The 17405-nt window shown below is 38.7% G+C and overlaps 1 protein-coding gene across 5 annotated transcripts in view; it reads left to right on the forward strand.

Annotated features, from left to right (window-relative positions):
* The window catches only part of LOC117234791, a 269398-nt gene that overhangs the window by 177344 nt on the left and 74649 nt on the right, over nucleotides 1–17405 (forward strand). For all 5 annotated transcript variants that reach the window (XM_033496329.1, XM_033496331.1, XM_033496330.1 and 2 more), the window contains exon 7: nucleotides 1194–1359. In XM_033496329.1, coding sequence (XP_033352220.1) covers nucleotides 1194–1359 — 166 coding nt within the window. The remainder of the gene's footprint in view (nucleotides 1–1193; nucleotides 1360–17405) is intronic.

Genomic DNA, 17405 nt, shown 5'->3' on the forward strand with positions numbered 1-17405 from the left:
CACACACAATTGAACTAATATTATTTGTGAAATTTTACAAGTGACTAATTACAAGTTACTAGAATTAACAAATACCCTTTCACAGTAACAGCAAATTTGATAATAAAACAATATAAAATTTTGTAAGCATGAAGATTTACGAATTATTTGAGTATCCTATTAGCCAGAAAATTGTGAAATCGAAAGGAAAAAATTTGTGATCTACAACATTTAACTTGTCATTTTGCTAATGCCGTTAATTAGTAAGTTATTAAACAAGAACGCTCAGATTTTGAAATCCTGAAATCACAGGTAAAATTGTAACAACTGCTTTAACAACACAATTTCCGTTCTGCAACGCAATGTATCGAAGCAGGTTTGAAATTTTTTTACCGCCGTATCACGTTTAGTTTGCAATATCGCGATTCACGTTCAACGATCGAGCGTCGTTTTTCACGCGGACTCTTCGTTTTTCCTCAATCATCGTGGCGCACTTGAACTATCGATGGGCGTCGAACTGCGCCAGCCCCGCTCCATAACTTTCCCGTAATGTCCGTACACCGTGCGAGCGCCGTTGGGCGCGAGGCAGCGCGATTAAATCGCGAACTGATATTGGCATACGGGGAAATTTACAGCGAATACTCTGCGACGTTTCTAACCGTGTTTCGCGGATTTTAATTGAATGTCTGACCCGCCGCATCCCTGGCTTTTTTATCTTCCCTCTCGCCTCGAATTTTCGTCGCGACAGAGTTTCCATTAAACGAAGTCGAGGAAACGAAATTCGGAAAAATTAACAAACAAAAAGTCGTGTAAACGAAGTCAAGAAAAATTGATAAAAAAAAAAAACATTTCATCGACGTTAGGTATGATTAATACGTTCGCGGTTTCCTTTCATTTCCGAGTATATTTTTTACATTACGCTTCTTTGTTCATACCTTTAAAAATAGTGAAAGGTTTCAGAAGATTCATAAAGCATTTCGTATAGAGTTTAGTCTTAGACATTTTTGATCTTCGAAACTTGACAAATAAATCTTGCATAATTTTCAATTGAGAAACATAATAAGTTTCCGAAAGTATGAAAGTATTAAAAAACATAATTATATACGTACGTAATTATATTTACGTATGCATGTAATTACGGTTGATCGAGGAACCAAAAAACTGCAATCTTTTATTCTCGTAAGGCTGCCATAAATGTTTTTATGTGTTTTTAGAGTGTGACTGGTATTACAAGGATACCGATTGCCTGGACGGATGCGTGTTAGCGAGCCCTGGATATCCTGGCCTGTATCCTCCGAACATCCGGTGCCTCTACTCGATTACTTCCGGCCCACGGATGTCCATCGCGATTAACTTTACCGCCGTGCTTCTGCCTGAAAAGTGAGTACGCCTATTCAGTGTTTTTCATTGCACTCATTTATCCTCTTACTCTTTTTATATCCTCAGAAACGACAGTAAATACTTCTTTCCAATGAAAGAAACCAATGTTATCTAGTTACGTCTTTTAATCACTTGGAATAATTTGACAAACCAAATTTGTATAATAAATTTTCTAACTTATTTTATATCCTTCCTTACTATGTATCATATCGTTGACCTATTTTCGAAAAGTTTAATTAGTTTTATAGAAAAATTCTTGATTATCAAGATATCTGAATGATTCTAAGTGATTAACAAATTCTGATTATCGCGCATTACGATAAACATGCTACAAAAACAAACATACAAAAAGAAATTTTTATTCATAATCCTATTTACATATCACTTAACAGCTTACAACTTTTCTGACATTAAAAATAGAAAAAATCGAACAAGAACAATTTTGAAAATACTATCACTATCGGGCAGCGAGTTTCACATGACGCCATAATTTCAAGCAAATAAGATTTCCAGTCACGGAACGGTGGTTCCTGGTATTCAACACGTTGGCAAATATTTAAACAACAACCACTCGTTCGCAGAGATACGGCTGGAAGCGTCTTGCGTCGAGTGGTAGCCCCTCTCGCCGCGTACAAGCTGTACCTTTTAACGTCAGTCGACAACGAAACCAATTTCGAACGTCGTGTGAGAGGCCTCGTGCAAACCTCTGATGAGACGACGAACTCGAAAGCGTTCCGCCGAAATTCAAGTCTATAGAATTGTCGCGAGTCAATACGAGCGTTTTTCGTGCTTACAAGGGGTTGCAGACCTTTTGTGAAGCTCCGCGACAACAGGGTTTGATAATACGTTCTCGTTCAGCTGCATCGTCGACGAGCCGCAGCCAGGCACCTCATCACTGGTCGAATCATCCCCTCGAGCGGAAAGAAACACGCGCGAAACTCCTGTTATTCCGTGTATCGAGTTATCTCCGAGCCCCTCGAGCCAGTTCGTCTTTCTTGCCTACCCCTCCAACGATTTCCACATTTACTCACTCGCGTTTACTTTACGGGAATGCTTTTGAAATCGAGGGTAGTTTCTCTTTTATGAGGTGTTTTCCTGTGTTTGTTTGGATGGCGAAACATTTTTCCCTCTTTGTTCCGTTGCGTTTAATTGGATTGAAATAGGAAAGAAAAAAATTTGAGAGATCGTTGGTGGAGTTGCTGTTGCTGAATGGAAAGGCATTTTTGAGAGCATGACTTTTAATTTAGTATCACGCGACATATGTTCTATTAAGACAGTACATGTATCAGGCCTGTAAGCATGAAATCGGAATTTGCCTATAGATGGCCCTAGCTGATAATGTAGTTATCGCTAAACTGCGTCATTGATGCCAAAAGTCTTTGTTGACATCTGAAAAACATTTTCGACTCAGAACAATACAAGTTTCATACAACAGCACAGTTTGTAATAGCGTTAAACATGTCAAATTTTGTGCCTGGAAACTACGATTTGCGGACAGCATTGATTTTCTGTTACCATTTGAAGAAAACTGCTGCAGAATCAAACTTTTTTAACGCAATAAACTGGGCTCTAGGCTTTCCTATATTCCCACGCGTCTTCGTCAAAAGCGCGTTCAGGGTGTAATGGAAACGCATTAAGTTCGACTATTAAACAAATCGACGATAAAGATTCTCGTTAACAGGTAATTAATTTCAAATACAAAATTCGAAAGAACGACAGAGAATAGTCGGTCGTTTGTCAGTTTCGAAGACCAGTTCTAAATCCTTTTTAAATTGCACATCAGGTTTCGTATTGAAAAATAATAATAAACTAAATTTCGATAATATTAGACTAGTTTTTGGTGCAACGAATGGTATTATAGAATCTGACGGGCGTCCTGCTTTCTATTATAATCACGAAACAGCAAAGGTAGTATGCATCACGAAGCTGCTCGCGTGCGTACTCTTAACTAGTTTCGTATTTCATTACACGCTGAATATGTATAAAGCATCGTTTCTCGGTTCTCGTTACCGCTTGTTTTCGAACTTCGACAATTTACCACGAGCTGTAACTTCAGTCCATTATCCTCCACAGCCAAGTGTACGCGTGTACGTGTATGTATGGTAATCCGAATGGAAGATACGCGCAGGAAATCTTCGCGCTGACTGTCGCTCAACCCAAAGAGAGACTATCAAATCACCACATACTGCCTCCCCTATGAAACGCTGTGTCTCAGCTCGTTAACAATGTATACGTTGCTTCTTAACCTAGATCAATGATACATCGGATTATAGTCACGTGCGATCTGTCGATCCATCGAAATTAATGGAAACTGCTTTCCCGGTAACTGTTAATCCTACGGTTTGCCGGAAAGTACCTATTTAGACACGCATTATCGGTGAATTATAGACTTCGTAGCATGATCGATGTTATCGCCGTACCGTTTAATGATCGATGAGAATTTCTTGAAAACATAAGTAGATTATCACGAACAGTGACGAAACTCAAAAGTATTGACAACAGATTTTCTTATGTGAGATTTTGCTTCGCACGAATATTTCTGTAAAATTTTGAGTTTAGGGTCAAAACACATTATAACTCATTATTGTTAAGCTGCTGTATAGAGGAAACAAATAATAAAAAATATGCCATGGACTATTTTTAGCAAAGCGTAACATTTCAATGATTATGAAACAGATTCAAGTTGTAGAGAAGATTTGACGAGATTTTTTTCTCTGAATTCTTAACAACCATAAACCAATTCTTCGAGTATCGTATCATTGCATTATCGTTCTTAGAACGCTGAGTTTTTTCAATGCGTACTCTGCTATGCAAACATAGACAACGTTATAATTAGCTAAATCTAGGATGAAAAGGCGACGTTTAATTCGTTTAAGGCGTTGAAAGACCGAGCCTCGCGGACGAAGAACTCGACAAAGAATGATTCGTAATTTCTGTACGGTGACTCGAAAGCGAGAGAGGAGTGGAAAGAGGGAGAAAAGGGGAAAATAATCACGGTACATGCAAGCAGTGCGGCGCTTTTTCGCCTTCTTCATTGCCAGTGACTAGTTTTTTACTGCGCCGGCTGCTGGAAAGTACTTCCATACGAGGGGCAGACGTCAAAAGTACACCAAGCACTTCCCTCTTCTTTGAAACGCGAACACGCGTTCCGTCTTTCTGTTTCGTGTTCCCCTTCACTTTCTCCAACATCGCGCCATTCATCCTTGTGACGGACAAAGCAATTGAAAACCAGCCTGTGATCCGTTCGAAGCTTTTCGCGGAAATTTTAAATCGTACAATTGATATTTTAATCGAAATATTCTTTTGGCGAACACTCTGAACGTGTTCTTAATCTTCGTGCTTTTAATTTCTTCGGCTCTAGAAAACTTGAAGCTGCTTGGAAAGTAGCATGTTGCAAGTAATTACTATAATAAAATTTCTTTACTATCTTTTAGAATGATATACTTTTGCATCAACAGTAATCAACTACACGTTGTATGAAATTTTGTCTTATACATATATATCATAGTAAGTTGAAATATTGGTTATTATTGATTATAAATCTTCAATAATCTTCGTTACAAATCTACAATATTTTTGAATTTATAACAAATACAGGATGTTAGATGCAAGTTGTTAACAATAATTTTATCCGCATAAATAAATAAATATTATTTCCAATATATACTATCCCGATAATGTGATTCAAGGAAAAAACATACAGAAACATTTTCAGAGCTTTGTATTCTATGTGAAAATCCCATTCCGACAGATAATTTTTTGCGTCCTCGTTTAATTGAGATGTACTGACATAAAAATTAATTTTTTCCGACGATAGAAGATGAAAGAATCGTTAGCAATTCACGGAAAATATTTTAGTGGAAACAGTCTGTCTGATCATTCCGGGTGTAGTACGAGGATCTAAATCCGACCGCATTTTGATTCCAGAAGCAGCAGGATAACCCGCAAAATCGTTCAACTTCGAACGTATGCGAATTTTACTCGACCTGCATATGTTCGAAGTCAGCTTTCACTATTTCATCCACAGAATATCATTTCAAACTGAAAAGTCAATGAAGAACTCTATGCCGTTCGCGCGTTTCCTTTTTCTGTTCTGGTATGTCTTTGTCGCTTAAAATTCAGTTGATTTTTTTCTTCAATCTCTCTCGTAAAGAATCAACGTCAGAAACATGCCACTATACATATACCATACACCATACACCATACATAATACACCATAAATTAACCTTGTTGTTTTCTATGTCGTCCTTATTTAAACGAACAAAAAGATTCATAATGTTTAAAAAAAAAGCTTTCTTGCGTAAAATATTTAAGCGAGAAACTGCGAATAAATAACAATTCTTTTACTCTCCCTTCGAGTTTAAGAAGTTTCTAGCGATAGAAAGATTCTTAGATGCCTTAAAGGACGCAGTAACGTTGAAAAGAAGGAAAAGAAGAAGATTGTCTTATCATACAAAAAGAGAGCCAATAATCAGATAACACATTGTAGCCCCAATACACTGGAATATTTATGAGACCTTCGCTCCCCTTTCATCCTCGTGGTAATAAATTCTCATAGAATATGCAATCCATTTTGATTTCCCAGCAAGACAAACAACGACATGTGACAAGTCAGAAGAATCCCAGAGGACGAAACTTATTTTCCTCTGTGCAACGTGATGGAAATTCTAAATAATCTCACGCACTATCCCACGTTTCATCGTCATTCTACTAAAACACTCTAACAAACGAATGTTATTTCATGAAAACGGATACGGTGATTGTTTCATCGTTTAGCGGTACGGCAAAAATTGCACGAAAAAGCTGAACGGAAGTTTCGACCCGCTCTGAGCCACGATTGTCTTAAACTTCTCCGCAATAACTCGGTGACTGGACAACTTTTTCCCGCGACACGCTAATTGAAACGAGCGAAATATCGTCGTGAAAACGACAAAAAAATAAAAGGAATATACGGACAACCAACGACTGCGGTTGCGACTGTAATTTTAAATAACGTTTAATCGTATACGCTGGTGGTCGCTTTTGCCGAGTCTGTATGGAAATTTCTAACAGCTGGATACTAATTCGCCAACAATATCGTTGCATGGAGATTCCATAGGAAATTACCAGTTTTCCGACATTTTGTAAAACAACGCGAAAACTGTCGATTGCGACTGGGGATGAAGCGGAATTGTATTTTAAAATGTGGATCTATGGAAAATGCATAAATATTCGCTATCATCATCGAACAGCGGCGAAGCGTTTATTAAAATTTTCCACAAAATTTTGCTTATGATATTTCGATAATTTCAGCAGATAGAATGTAAATATTCGTCCGAATAAATACGTGGCAGACTTGTTAGCGTGGAACGATAACTACGAAATTAACAGAATTTCAACAAACGCGTGAAAAAGAATATGGTTGGCTAATTAGGAAAGTTGTAATGGTGCACAGGTTGTCTATTAACATTAACTGGCTCGAGAACGGTGCACACGAGTAACGATAATTACCCAGCGACACGTTTTCCGCTGAGGATCCTGTGACTTTGAGCAGCGAACCTTCTCGACATACCTATGGAAAAGCAAAACTAGGTTAACGACTGTAATCGATCGACTTCCTTTTACAAAGATCCTACTATTTTCTCCTCTTTAACGAAATTATATACACGTGTCTACTTCGCTATTATCAACAACTAAAACAATATTTGCTTTTTCAAAATTGTCCAACTTGTATCACCATGAAAAGCACCAAGGCTGCAAACTATAACTTACTTTATCTTCGAACATTACCACACCCATAAAAATATCCACGTAATGTAACTTCATTTTCCTGAAACATTTTTCGAAGAGCAAATAGTTCACAATAACTGAATTTTGTATTCTCATCACTATCACCTTTCGTTGAAATAACAGGGACTCAAGTTTCTTTAACTGATATGTAAAATTCTTTACCAGATAAAATAAATAAAGTAAAGTAATGAAGAAACTTTCTTATTCGACCGAAGCAACTAAAATCTAATCAATTAATTAAAATTTCGCTGCGACACATACGCTTCAAATGAATGAAATTCAACAGAGGAAGAGATAAACCCACCAAAATAAATCCATAAAAAAGAATAGCTAATCCGACCCAATTTTCCTTTAATCTCAACTACGAACTATAGTAGAATATCCTCGCCGCTTATTCGAAAGAGCGAGTAGAATCGTCATAAAAAGTAGATCCTTGCACGAGGTTCGCAACAAAGAGAGGACGATATGTTCTATGCGCTGTAGCCATTTGAATTCCCTTTTCCAGCGGTCGGCCCGGAATGTAAACCGGCATCCGGATAACGGCCGGGTAACTTGCTCGAACATCTCATAGGGATCAGCCCTAAAGGATTCAAGATGGTCAAATGTACGAACCATCTCAGGCCCGTTCCTCGTCCCGATTCATTATTCAGACCTTACTTTCGCCTCGCCGTTTGAAAGACGCTGATCGCTCTCCATCCTGGCGAATTCACACGGTGGCTGAGCCTCGCCTCGGCCAGTTCAAAAGGAAGAACGGGTTGCTAAGGATAAAACCGGTAGCCACCGCCCTCATCCATGCAAACGCCGAAATTATTCCAACTACACCACGGCAACACCGAGACAGCGATTTCTTACCGGTGAGGTCGGCTTCGCACTTTCTGCCCTGCCTCTTTCACTCCCACGCAAATTTTCATATTCTCTCGCGCCTCCTTTTTTTACTTCTGCTTTTCTCTGCTGCCCGCTTCTATCTCGACGTTCGTCGAAACACGAATAGCCACGGGTTTTGTGTGTAACGCTGGATCTCCGTCTAATGAGAAACATGAGATTTTTAGAATTTTCTGGTACCGTGGAATGGTTGCGTTCAAGTTCAGTTGATTGTTTGGTGCTAAAGTAATTATTTAAGATTCTTGAGAAGTGATACTACGTTTTTCTTTCATTCGTTTCACGTCATTTTGTCGAGTATATGGTTTCTATATCGAGGTGATAATTATTTAATTATATTTTAATTGACTGGGGTTTGATTTTTATTCATATGGTTTATTATAGTGGTAGGATTTTTAGATACGGTTAATGTTTCTTTGGAGTATTTCATACGCCTGTGTGAGGTTTATAATGTTTCTACTGAAGTAGTAACTAGTTTGATTGTATTGGAAATGGTAGAGCATTTATTTTTTGTTTATTAATAGCGTTTCTTTGAAATATTTGAGTTTCCTGTGATCCTATGGAGTTTATATTGTTTCTACTGAACAATACTTGGTTTGATTATAAATATTGATGAGAAGAAAATATTTAATTTCTGTTTGAATGGTTTAACGAGTAAAATCGTTTAGAATATGACAGGCGATTTTTCTTCTGACGTCGTATACAAATTGATAAACTACCTACCGATGTGTCATTAGATCTTTGATGAACGGCTCGCATCAGGAAGCTTAAAACAGGTTCAACAAATTTCCGTCTGGTACGCGTGGGATATACAAAGCGACGAGCAACATCGATCTCGTTCCAGGACATTTGATTCGGCTGGTTTTATTAAATCTGTCGCCAATAACGTCATGGCCTATGGATAGAGTGTTCCGTAGTCTTGTGTTATTAACGTTGTGGCCATCTGTCACGGGTATCGTAAAATTCTACGTGTTGTACGTTCATTGATTCGTAGCTTCCTATGCTCCCATCGACTGCCCTTCTCCCGGTTCCCTCTAGAACAAACCTCAAATACCTTGAATCACGAAAGTTCCACTAGACCTTTACAGCTCTCTAAATCGTAACAATTTTACAAATCTACAGTTTCGCGGAAGAAATATTAGATTGTCCCAAAAGTTTCTTTCGTTTTATAAGAAAATAATAGATGCACAGCATTTTTTGTTTTACATTATTTTATTGAATTATGTGTGATCGATTTTGTTCTATTGGAAGAAAATCGTGCATCTATTATTTCCTCATAAAGCAAAAGGAACTTTTGAGGCGACTGATATTTCTCGCTTACTCCATGTATGAACCTTCGCCTCATAAAAATTTGTTAAGGGAGGGCTTATTATCTTTCTGAAAAGAGCGACGTATACATAAGAACATGATGCTTATTTATAGTAATGTTTATCGCAGTTTTGAAAATCACGCTTGAATTAAAGAAAAGATAAACACAGAGTTGGTAGGAACGTCACAGTGGTACCGCCCTACGTATGGTCAGACACTCATTACAGAATTATCTTGAGTTTGAAACAATTTGTTACGCCATGCGGCTTGCCATAGATCATATTCTTCACTGTCGGTCGCGGCACTATAATGTCGCAGACGGATCGTCGCGGCTGCCCGGCAAAATAAACATTGTAGTGGCAAGCGCATGGTTCATTAAGCAGAGCGACCTCCAGAAACGTCGATTCGTGGCCGTTATTTGATCTGGCGTAAAAGAAGGTGGCGTGATCCGAAGGTAGTGGGGGTCGCCTTCCAGAAAGAATCATAACGTTTCGAGAAGCCAAACAGTCTACACATCTTTTGTATCGCGCATTCCATAGTCACATTTCTTTTTGTTATTCCATTTAGATTTTCTAGTTAATAAGTTGTGCAATAAACATTAATTTAGTTGTGTTGATTCTGTGAGATTTCATTGAACTACCCTTATTATCATAATCGAAATAAGGGAATCGATCAGTTCGTGGCGTCGATTGTTCAATCGTAACGAGAACTTACAACTCTCGTTGACGTGATATCTCGCGATCGCGTCTCTCCGCGAATGATCGAAACACAATTGGTTTCTAAAATTTATGTACGACAAACATTAAATTACGTATTTCTAGAATCTGTTTTCCAAATTGTATACTACAACGTATAAAATTCCTATAAAGATACTACAAAGGAATAAACGATTCTGAATTAATCTCGACCAAACTAGATCATAAGCGGTTTATTTCTTTGTAGAGTCTCAGATCGTTCTTATTACTTTCGAAACATAAACTTTGATCCGTGTGTTAGTTAATTTTGTAACTTTACTACATCACTTCCTAATCTTAACTCACCAAACTTTAAAGCATCCCGAAAGTTCTTACGTCGAGTTTTATCATACGGAAAACTTCAGTAAGAGGCGTGAGCCATTAAAAATAATTCAAGGAGTCGATTCGAAGGTTCGCGGTGTCACGGGTGCAAAATAATGGCACGACTCGCATCGTCCTTAGCGATTCTCGTTGGCTGGAATTTAATAAGAACCGCATAAAGTTAGGGCGGATTCCCGTTTATTCGAGACGGCTTCCCGCGCTTACCTGCGAGCCCAGGGAATATGTGTTCCACGTACGTAAACGTCGGTGTATGTCTGTGGTTTTCGTGTGTTCGCACACTTGTCGGATCCATGTGCAACATAAAATAGAGGGAAATAGAGAGAAGGAGGAGCTGAAAGCTTTTGTACTCCCCATCCGGAGTCACCTAGCCGCGAGGCCAAGCTTCTACCGCTGCTAGCTTACACTCGCTATTGGCTGCTAGTATATACGCCGCTGGACCCGCAGCTTTTCTTGTCAAGGAAACTACGTTTGCGTATTTCTGTGGTGCTAGACTGCGTCAACAGCGCCGCATTAACCTAAGACTACCGAAATGGACGAAAATTCCTTACAGAATTTATCGTCGATCTTAGCGTATCCTTCCGAGTTTGTTATTAGTGTCTGTTCATAGTAAAAATGTCCAGGATCCTCCATATATATATATAGTGGTTACAAGAAGTACTTGCAAATCATTGTATTTATTGTAGCATTCACACATTGCCTGATTAAGTGCGAGTACAATTTCATATCATTTAGTACGTATCACGTGTCGGTTACAAAAATTTGATTCTATGAAAATGGAGTCTACTCGAATAGAAAAAAGGAGACGGTTTTAATTATAGTACACGATGCGATGAAAAGAGGAACGTCCTATTATATTTAAAAATGTAAACCATGTTTTCTCTGTACGATTATCTCAGCATCGTGGAAAAGCGTGAGATTAATTTAACGTCGTCATATAATTGGAATTTTTGCTACTTTGAGATATTTTAAGATCGCCTAATTAGAATGTGATCAGAAAGATCCCATATAATCATCCAGTTTACAGCATATTTAAAGACTCCCTGAAGGACGTTAAATTGGAAATATTTCAATCGGAAATTTAATTAGAATATGATTCAAAGGATTCTTCTTTAAGAGATAAAATAATTCACACGCAGATTACCAGATAACGTTACGTTAAACGAAAAAGTTCACATGTAGCAGAAATGTTAAACATTATTCGTACATTTATCGTGGAACAGTGGCTGGCAAATATTCCCTGCTTTTCCATGCTTAAGTGCACGCTTTCCTCGTAGCAGTAATCTACGAGATTCACGGAAATCGCGCGTGGCTTACAGTCAGAGGAAGAAAATTTCGTCCTACGTCATGCGGAATCCTTGTTTGAAGCGGAAGAAGAGGCGAAAAAAAGCATCCTCGAAAACTGCGTGATATTAAAGCGGGAAGAGAATCTTATTAAACGCGGGTAAACAGGCGAGAAGATACACGAGGTCAATCCGCGGTAAACGCATTGTAGATATTTTTAATTAAATATTTCCATGGCCAGCGGTGTGTTTTTACGTGCTAGGCATTCGGTGTACATCGAAAAATGTAATAACGTCGGCCGCGACAGCCATCGAGAAACTTTTACTATGGGTATAGGTACGCGAACGCCGCCCCTGCCCTTTCCCGTGCGGAAAACAAAATTCCGTCGTTGTGCCATCCATAAAAATGCTGAAAGCGACGAATCTACATCCTATTAACGATGCATTTTCGTTTGGTTCCCCGACACGAAGGGATGTCGCGTGGAACATTAATTAAATCAGCCCGGGACCGACGTGTTTCGGTAATTAATGAAGTGTCACGAAAATCGAACAATATGCAGATACGGCGAGGAGTCTGACACGCGCAATTTCATCCAATAAAATCAAGTTACACGCAGCTCGTCTGCTCAGCATTCGCGGATGTTATTGGAAAAATTGAAAATCACTTTAACGACGATCGTTATCCTCTTATTCGACCTGTATGTCGCGAACTGTAACTCGTAACTATAGAATCGTGTCATTGATAACCATTCCATTGGTCGATCTCTATTTAGTTTCTGATTCCTTGATTTATTTGATCAAGAGGTGATCATTAACAAGAGAGTGGAATTCTATTCGTATTTCGATAAAATATAATTTCTTTTTAGGAAAAGTGATAGAATTAACAAAATGGACAAAGATCGTAACCACGAAACCAAGATTCTCCGTCTTTAGCTTATTTCCAGTAAAAAAAGTGATAAGTGCAAGCCGATTCTTTTTCGAAAACGATACATATACAGGTTGGTTGGTAACTGGTGGTACAAGCGGAAAGGGGGTGATCCTACGCGAAAAAAGAAGTCGAAAATATAGAATAAAAACTAAAAAAAAATTTTTTTTTTAATTTTCGACGATCTACAACGATCTACAGTGAGATCCGTTATAACGTACAGCACGCGTACCGAGCGAAAATTCAAAGTCGATTTTCTCGAAAACAGAGCCTCAAACGAAAAATTTTTATTCTATATTTTCGACTTCTTTTTTCGCGTAGAATCACCCCCTTTCCGCTTGTACCACCAGTCACCAACCACCCTATATATGCGTAACATCAATATTTATGTAAAACATTTCTCTATAAATTTCCTAAATGAAATTACATATCCATAGTTTTTAACTTTTAAAAGCAGGCAGGGTTACTCACAGTTTTCTCAAATAGATTCTTGTATCGCTTTATAACATAATGTACCGCCTTTCCATTAGAAGCTAATGAGTTGTTGTCACTGACGAAAAACTTTCACAGTATCGTCTTCATTTAGAATAATATATAAAATTATAAATTACACGGAAGGGCAAACGAAAAAGGTTATTTAATTAAATGAAAATGTCTGGAGGGTAAATATTGTCCGTGCAACGAGTAAGTACCAGTAGCCAGTGCCTGGAAACTTCAGCGAAGGCGACACTCAATTACCACGCGCGTCTCGCGAATATCCCGTCGCATTCGTCGTAGTTGCAAACATCGTAACGAAACGTCACGTGGTAAGGCGATAGACGAGATTATTACGGAGGGTTGCACAATTCCATGTGGACGCTCAAACGCCATGTAACGTCGAACTCTTCTGTCTCGACGGTTTTCTCGTATTCGCGTTTTCTGTGTGACACGCGTCATTTCCGCGGGATACTAACCGGTCCCCGGTGCTAACGTTTGACCGTGTTCCACATTCTTGCGCAAAATGTATCTCACGTGGAAGATAACTCCCAAAGGCAAAGAAGAAACGGACAACGATGGACGAAGATAAAGCTGCCCCTAAATTTTCTACCAGATAAAAGAAATTGTTCAATTTGTTAAGGAATTTCATATTTAACGTGGCAGAAACTAGAGATAAAAGAATTTCTCGGCGCGAGTATGAGAAAATTTTGGACGATAAATAATACGTATATAGTTTATTAGGAGTGTTGGTGATCTTGATGTAAGCTCAAATGGATCTGATTACTCGAATTTAACTGACGATACTTTAAAGACACTTACCATATTCACAGATAATTTATGATACAACCTGGACTTAAGATTTACACAAAAGTACGATTCTACGTAATTAATTCAAAGTACAAGATGTTACAAAGTATGTGTGGAATATTTATAGAGTCGATTCTAGACATCAAATCTAAATAGAAAAATCCATCTTAAAAATGATATTTGAGACATATTTTTCTCGCTCTCTTCATGCTTCTGACTCTGATATAACATTCACGTACTTTGTAACACCCTATATATTTCCTATTGTTATTCCTAATTTTATTCTATCCTATCCTATTGTTATTCCGAAATTTCATTTATATATTCTTTGATCCCGGTCCACCATAAACTGTTCAAATTGAATTCCCTCGGCAGCGGTTATCCCCTTTGTATCTTCTCCCGGTCTAATCGTCATAAACGAAATAAAGCGGCGTATTGTGCTAACGCAAAGTACCCAGAGGCTCGCTTCTTGTGTCCACGAAAAGTTCTTACAGCGAGGCCAACCACGACGAAAAGGTTACAACGCTTCGATACGGTAGGTTGTGCATCATTCGTCTCTTGTATTCAACGGCGTTGTGTACACGCATACCAGAAGAGGTTCCACGTGTCCAGGAAACTAAGGCTCGTAACTGAAGATAATTGGCCGTACATGCGTTGTTCTCCCATCCCTTGTTTCACGAGCCATTACCCTGTTGTTCCACGAATTTCCTCGTCTATTCTTTCACATTTCGCGAGCAACAACCACGAGCCGTGTCACCATCGGGAGGAAAATTTTTCGACAACTCTCTCCGTTGTTCCAACGTTTTCACCGGGCGAAACCGGTTTTAATTTGCGAAATGAATTCTTGATGGCGCGACGACGCGCAGCACCGGACCCTCATAAATCGGTCGTCGCTCCATGAAAACGATGTTTCCTCATTCAACGTCTCGTTCGTTCCTTCTTCAACCCTCTCTGCCGTGCTGTATCCATCGTCTCTACCCTTTCCGTCGTGTAAATCGTTTTCCGACGAACGAATTTACGCCGACGATTTATTGCGGCTGCTTTGCCCGCGTCGAATTCCCGGACATACCACCGCCGTTTTTCATCGGTCGTATTAAGGCTTCGACGCAACGGCCGTGGATATTTAATCAAGCCGACACGATCGATTCTCCGTCTGCGATTTAATAACGACAAATCGCTCACTGATTCGAAACGAGTATTACATAACTCGGGGTGTAGCGCGACGATCGATAGGGAAGGAGTAAGGCGGAGAAAATGTTTCTGATAAGATACAGCGAAGAAATTCATGTTGCATTGTAGAAGGAATCGGCTTTTGGAGGTTAATAGAAATCTATAGAAACGACCGTATTGATATAGGAACGATTGAATTTATTTGCAGCGAATTGATTGTATTTGGTAAAGCGAATGGATGTATCCGAAATTTTATTCCAATTAGTTCGAGCTCTCTGAATAATTTCGAAGACCCGCTTATGATTTGACTGTGTTCCCATATTCCTGCAATTAATTGCATCTTTGTAAATATATGTGAATTCAATAAAATTAGGGATGTAAAGAAGCGTATGTTACAATTTGACACTGAAAAGAGTCGTACAAAATGAACACTGGATTTAATTTAATATGGAAGAGTAAAGAACAGAAGGCACATAAATGTTGAGGTTATTTGATGTGTAAACAGAGAAACTCGTGAATAAATTGTAAGATAGAAAATATATTTAAATACAAGTGTAATTATAAGTAAGAATACAATTTGAGCTGGTCCAGATCCGCACGCTAGCTGTGTTACCCAATAACTGAAAAACTCCGAAGCCAACGTCGCCTGTCTACTGTTTATGGTCTGTCTTTGTCGCAGTCTTTTGTTTATACGCTGTCGATGGCTTCGGTGCTTGAGAAAACTAAAAAGACCAAATGTAGAGTTTTCTTAGTAGTGATGACCACTTCAACAGCCTCCCTAAAACTCTACATCCCTACAAACAATTATCTCTTAATATTTTTCTAACTCTTGTCGTAAATATGTGAAAATTAATTTGTCAATGCCTTCGCAAATACATTTGCTAGCCGCCTTTCTCTTTTCCATTCAAATTAATTTATTACATAAAAAACTACTAGAAGACTAAACAGATCGTGTGGTTTTTTTTTTTTTTTTTTTTTAGAAGTGGTGACCACTTCCACAATAAATATCATTGTTTTATTTGAAATTTTACAAAAATCTACCTTTAACTCAACAGTATATCGCTACAATTTTCTAAATTCCAACAAAAAATTTCCAGTTAAAGGTGAACGAACTGTAATTGTTGAAAAGTCCGTTATCCCGCCCAATTAACTTCCGTGACACGTGTCTGTTACGAATAGCAATTTGAAGGGTCGTTTGCTCGGTTTCCAACATCCCAGTTACTTGTCCCATTAACGCGTCAATTTTCCGGTCATCGATCGTGAAGGTTTTGGTAAAACTAGCCGACTACACGCGCGACGAGAGAAAGGGGACGAGGGTCTCCAAACATTTAATTATTCGAATAATTTATTTACTCCAGTGAAACACGGCACGAGCTGCGAGAAAGTAAACTTGTTCGTTATTTCGATAGGCCGCAACAGGATGTTTGGTGAAATCTGCTAAACTGGCAACCGCGAAAAATTGAAGGAAAATTCCTGGCCACCGTGGCGCGAATATACAACTTTGACCTAGTGACCAGATTTTTCCGCCAACTCCCACGATATTTATTCGTTTATTTACCCCGCCGAAAACGATGGCGAGAGTTGAAAAGAGAGATACCGCGTTGTTCTGTCGCGCGAGGCTGCAATATCGGCCGGCAAACGAGCATCGTCAAACCTTTCTGCCGATGTAATAACAGCTGACAATCTCTGACGTAGATTTTGCAATAACTATGAAAATGCTGCTGCGATTCGGTGGGCTTTGTAAAAAGTACAAGGATTAAACGCTTTATCCGCGCACTCTCTCGCCGAGAGTTTCGTTATTTCTTTTGAAACCGTACGAAGCGATGCGTAAAACGAGGCGCTTGCTACTTTCGTGGACGAGACGGACGAATATAAACAAAAAGAAATTTTCAAGATAATTCTTGCTTTTACGTTTTCACGTGTATATTTCTACAGTTTCGTTGGAAAATATCGACTATGTAAGAATTCGTAGTACAATAGAACTTCGTTCATATGAATTTATCAGAGGACAAGTAATTTCTATAACTGGAATTCATATAGTAGGAGTCTATTGATTCTTCCCACTACCAATGATCTTTTGTTAGTATAATAAGAGTTCGCATTCAGACAGGTGGATTCAACCAGTAGAAGTAGAACCAGTAAAAGTTTGTTTGATCGAGCACCAATTAAAATTTCTTTCAAATACATGGAATTCGTATAAACGGTGTTCGGAATTTAGTTGGCCGTCCGTTTGGGACAGGCCCATTTTCCTCATTAGGAAATTCCGAATTACCGGTCCTCCCAGGGCAGTAAACGTAATGACTCGAGGCCAGGAAAAGCCTAGGTAAGGACCAGCCGGAAGGGTACTGGGAAACG

The sequence above is a fragment of the Bombus vosnesenskii genome, unplaced genomic scaffold (genome assembly GCF_011952255.1).
Source record: "Bombus vosnesenskii isolate JDL3184/JDL3185 unplaced genomic scaffold, Bvos_JDL3184-5_v1.1 scf7180000013309, whole genome shotgun sequence".
NCBI classification, from domain to species: domain Eukaryota; kingdom Metazoa; phylum Arthropoda; class Insecta; order Hymenoptera; family Apidae; genus Bombus; species Bombus vosnesenskii.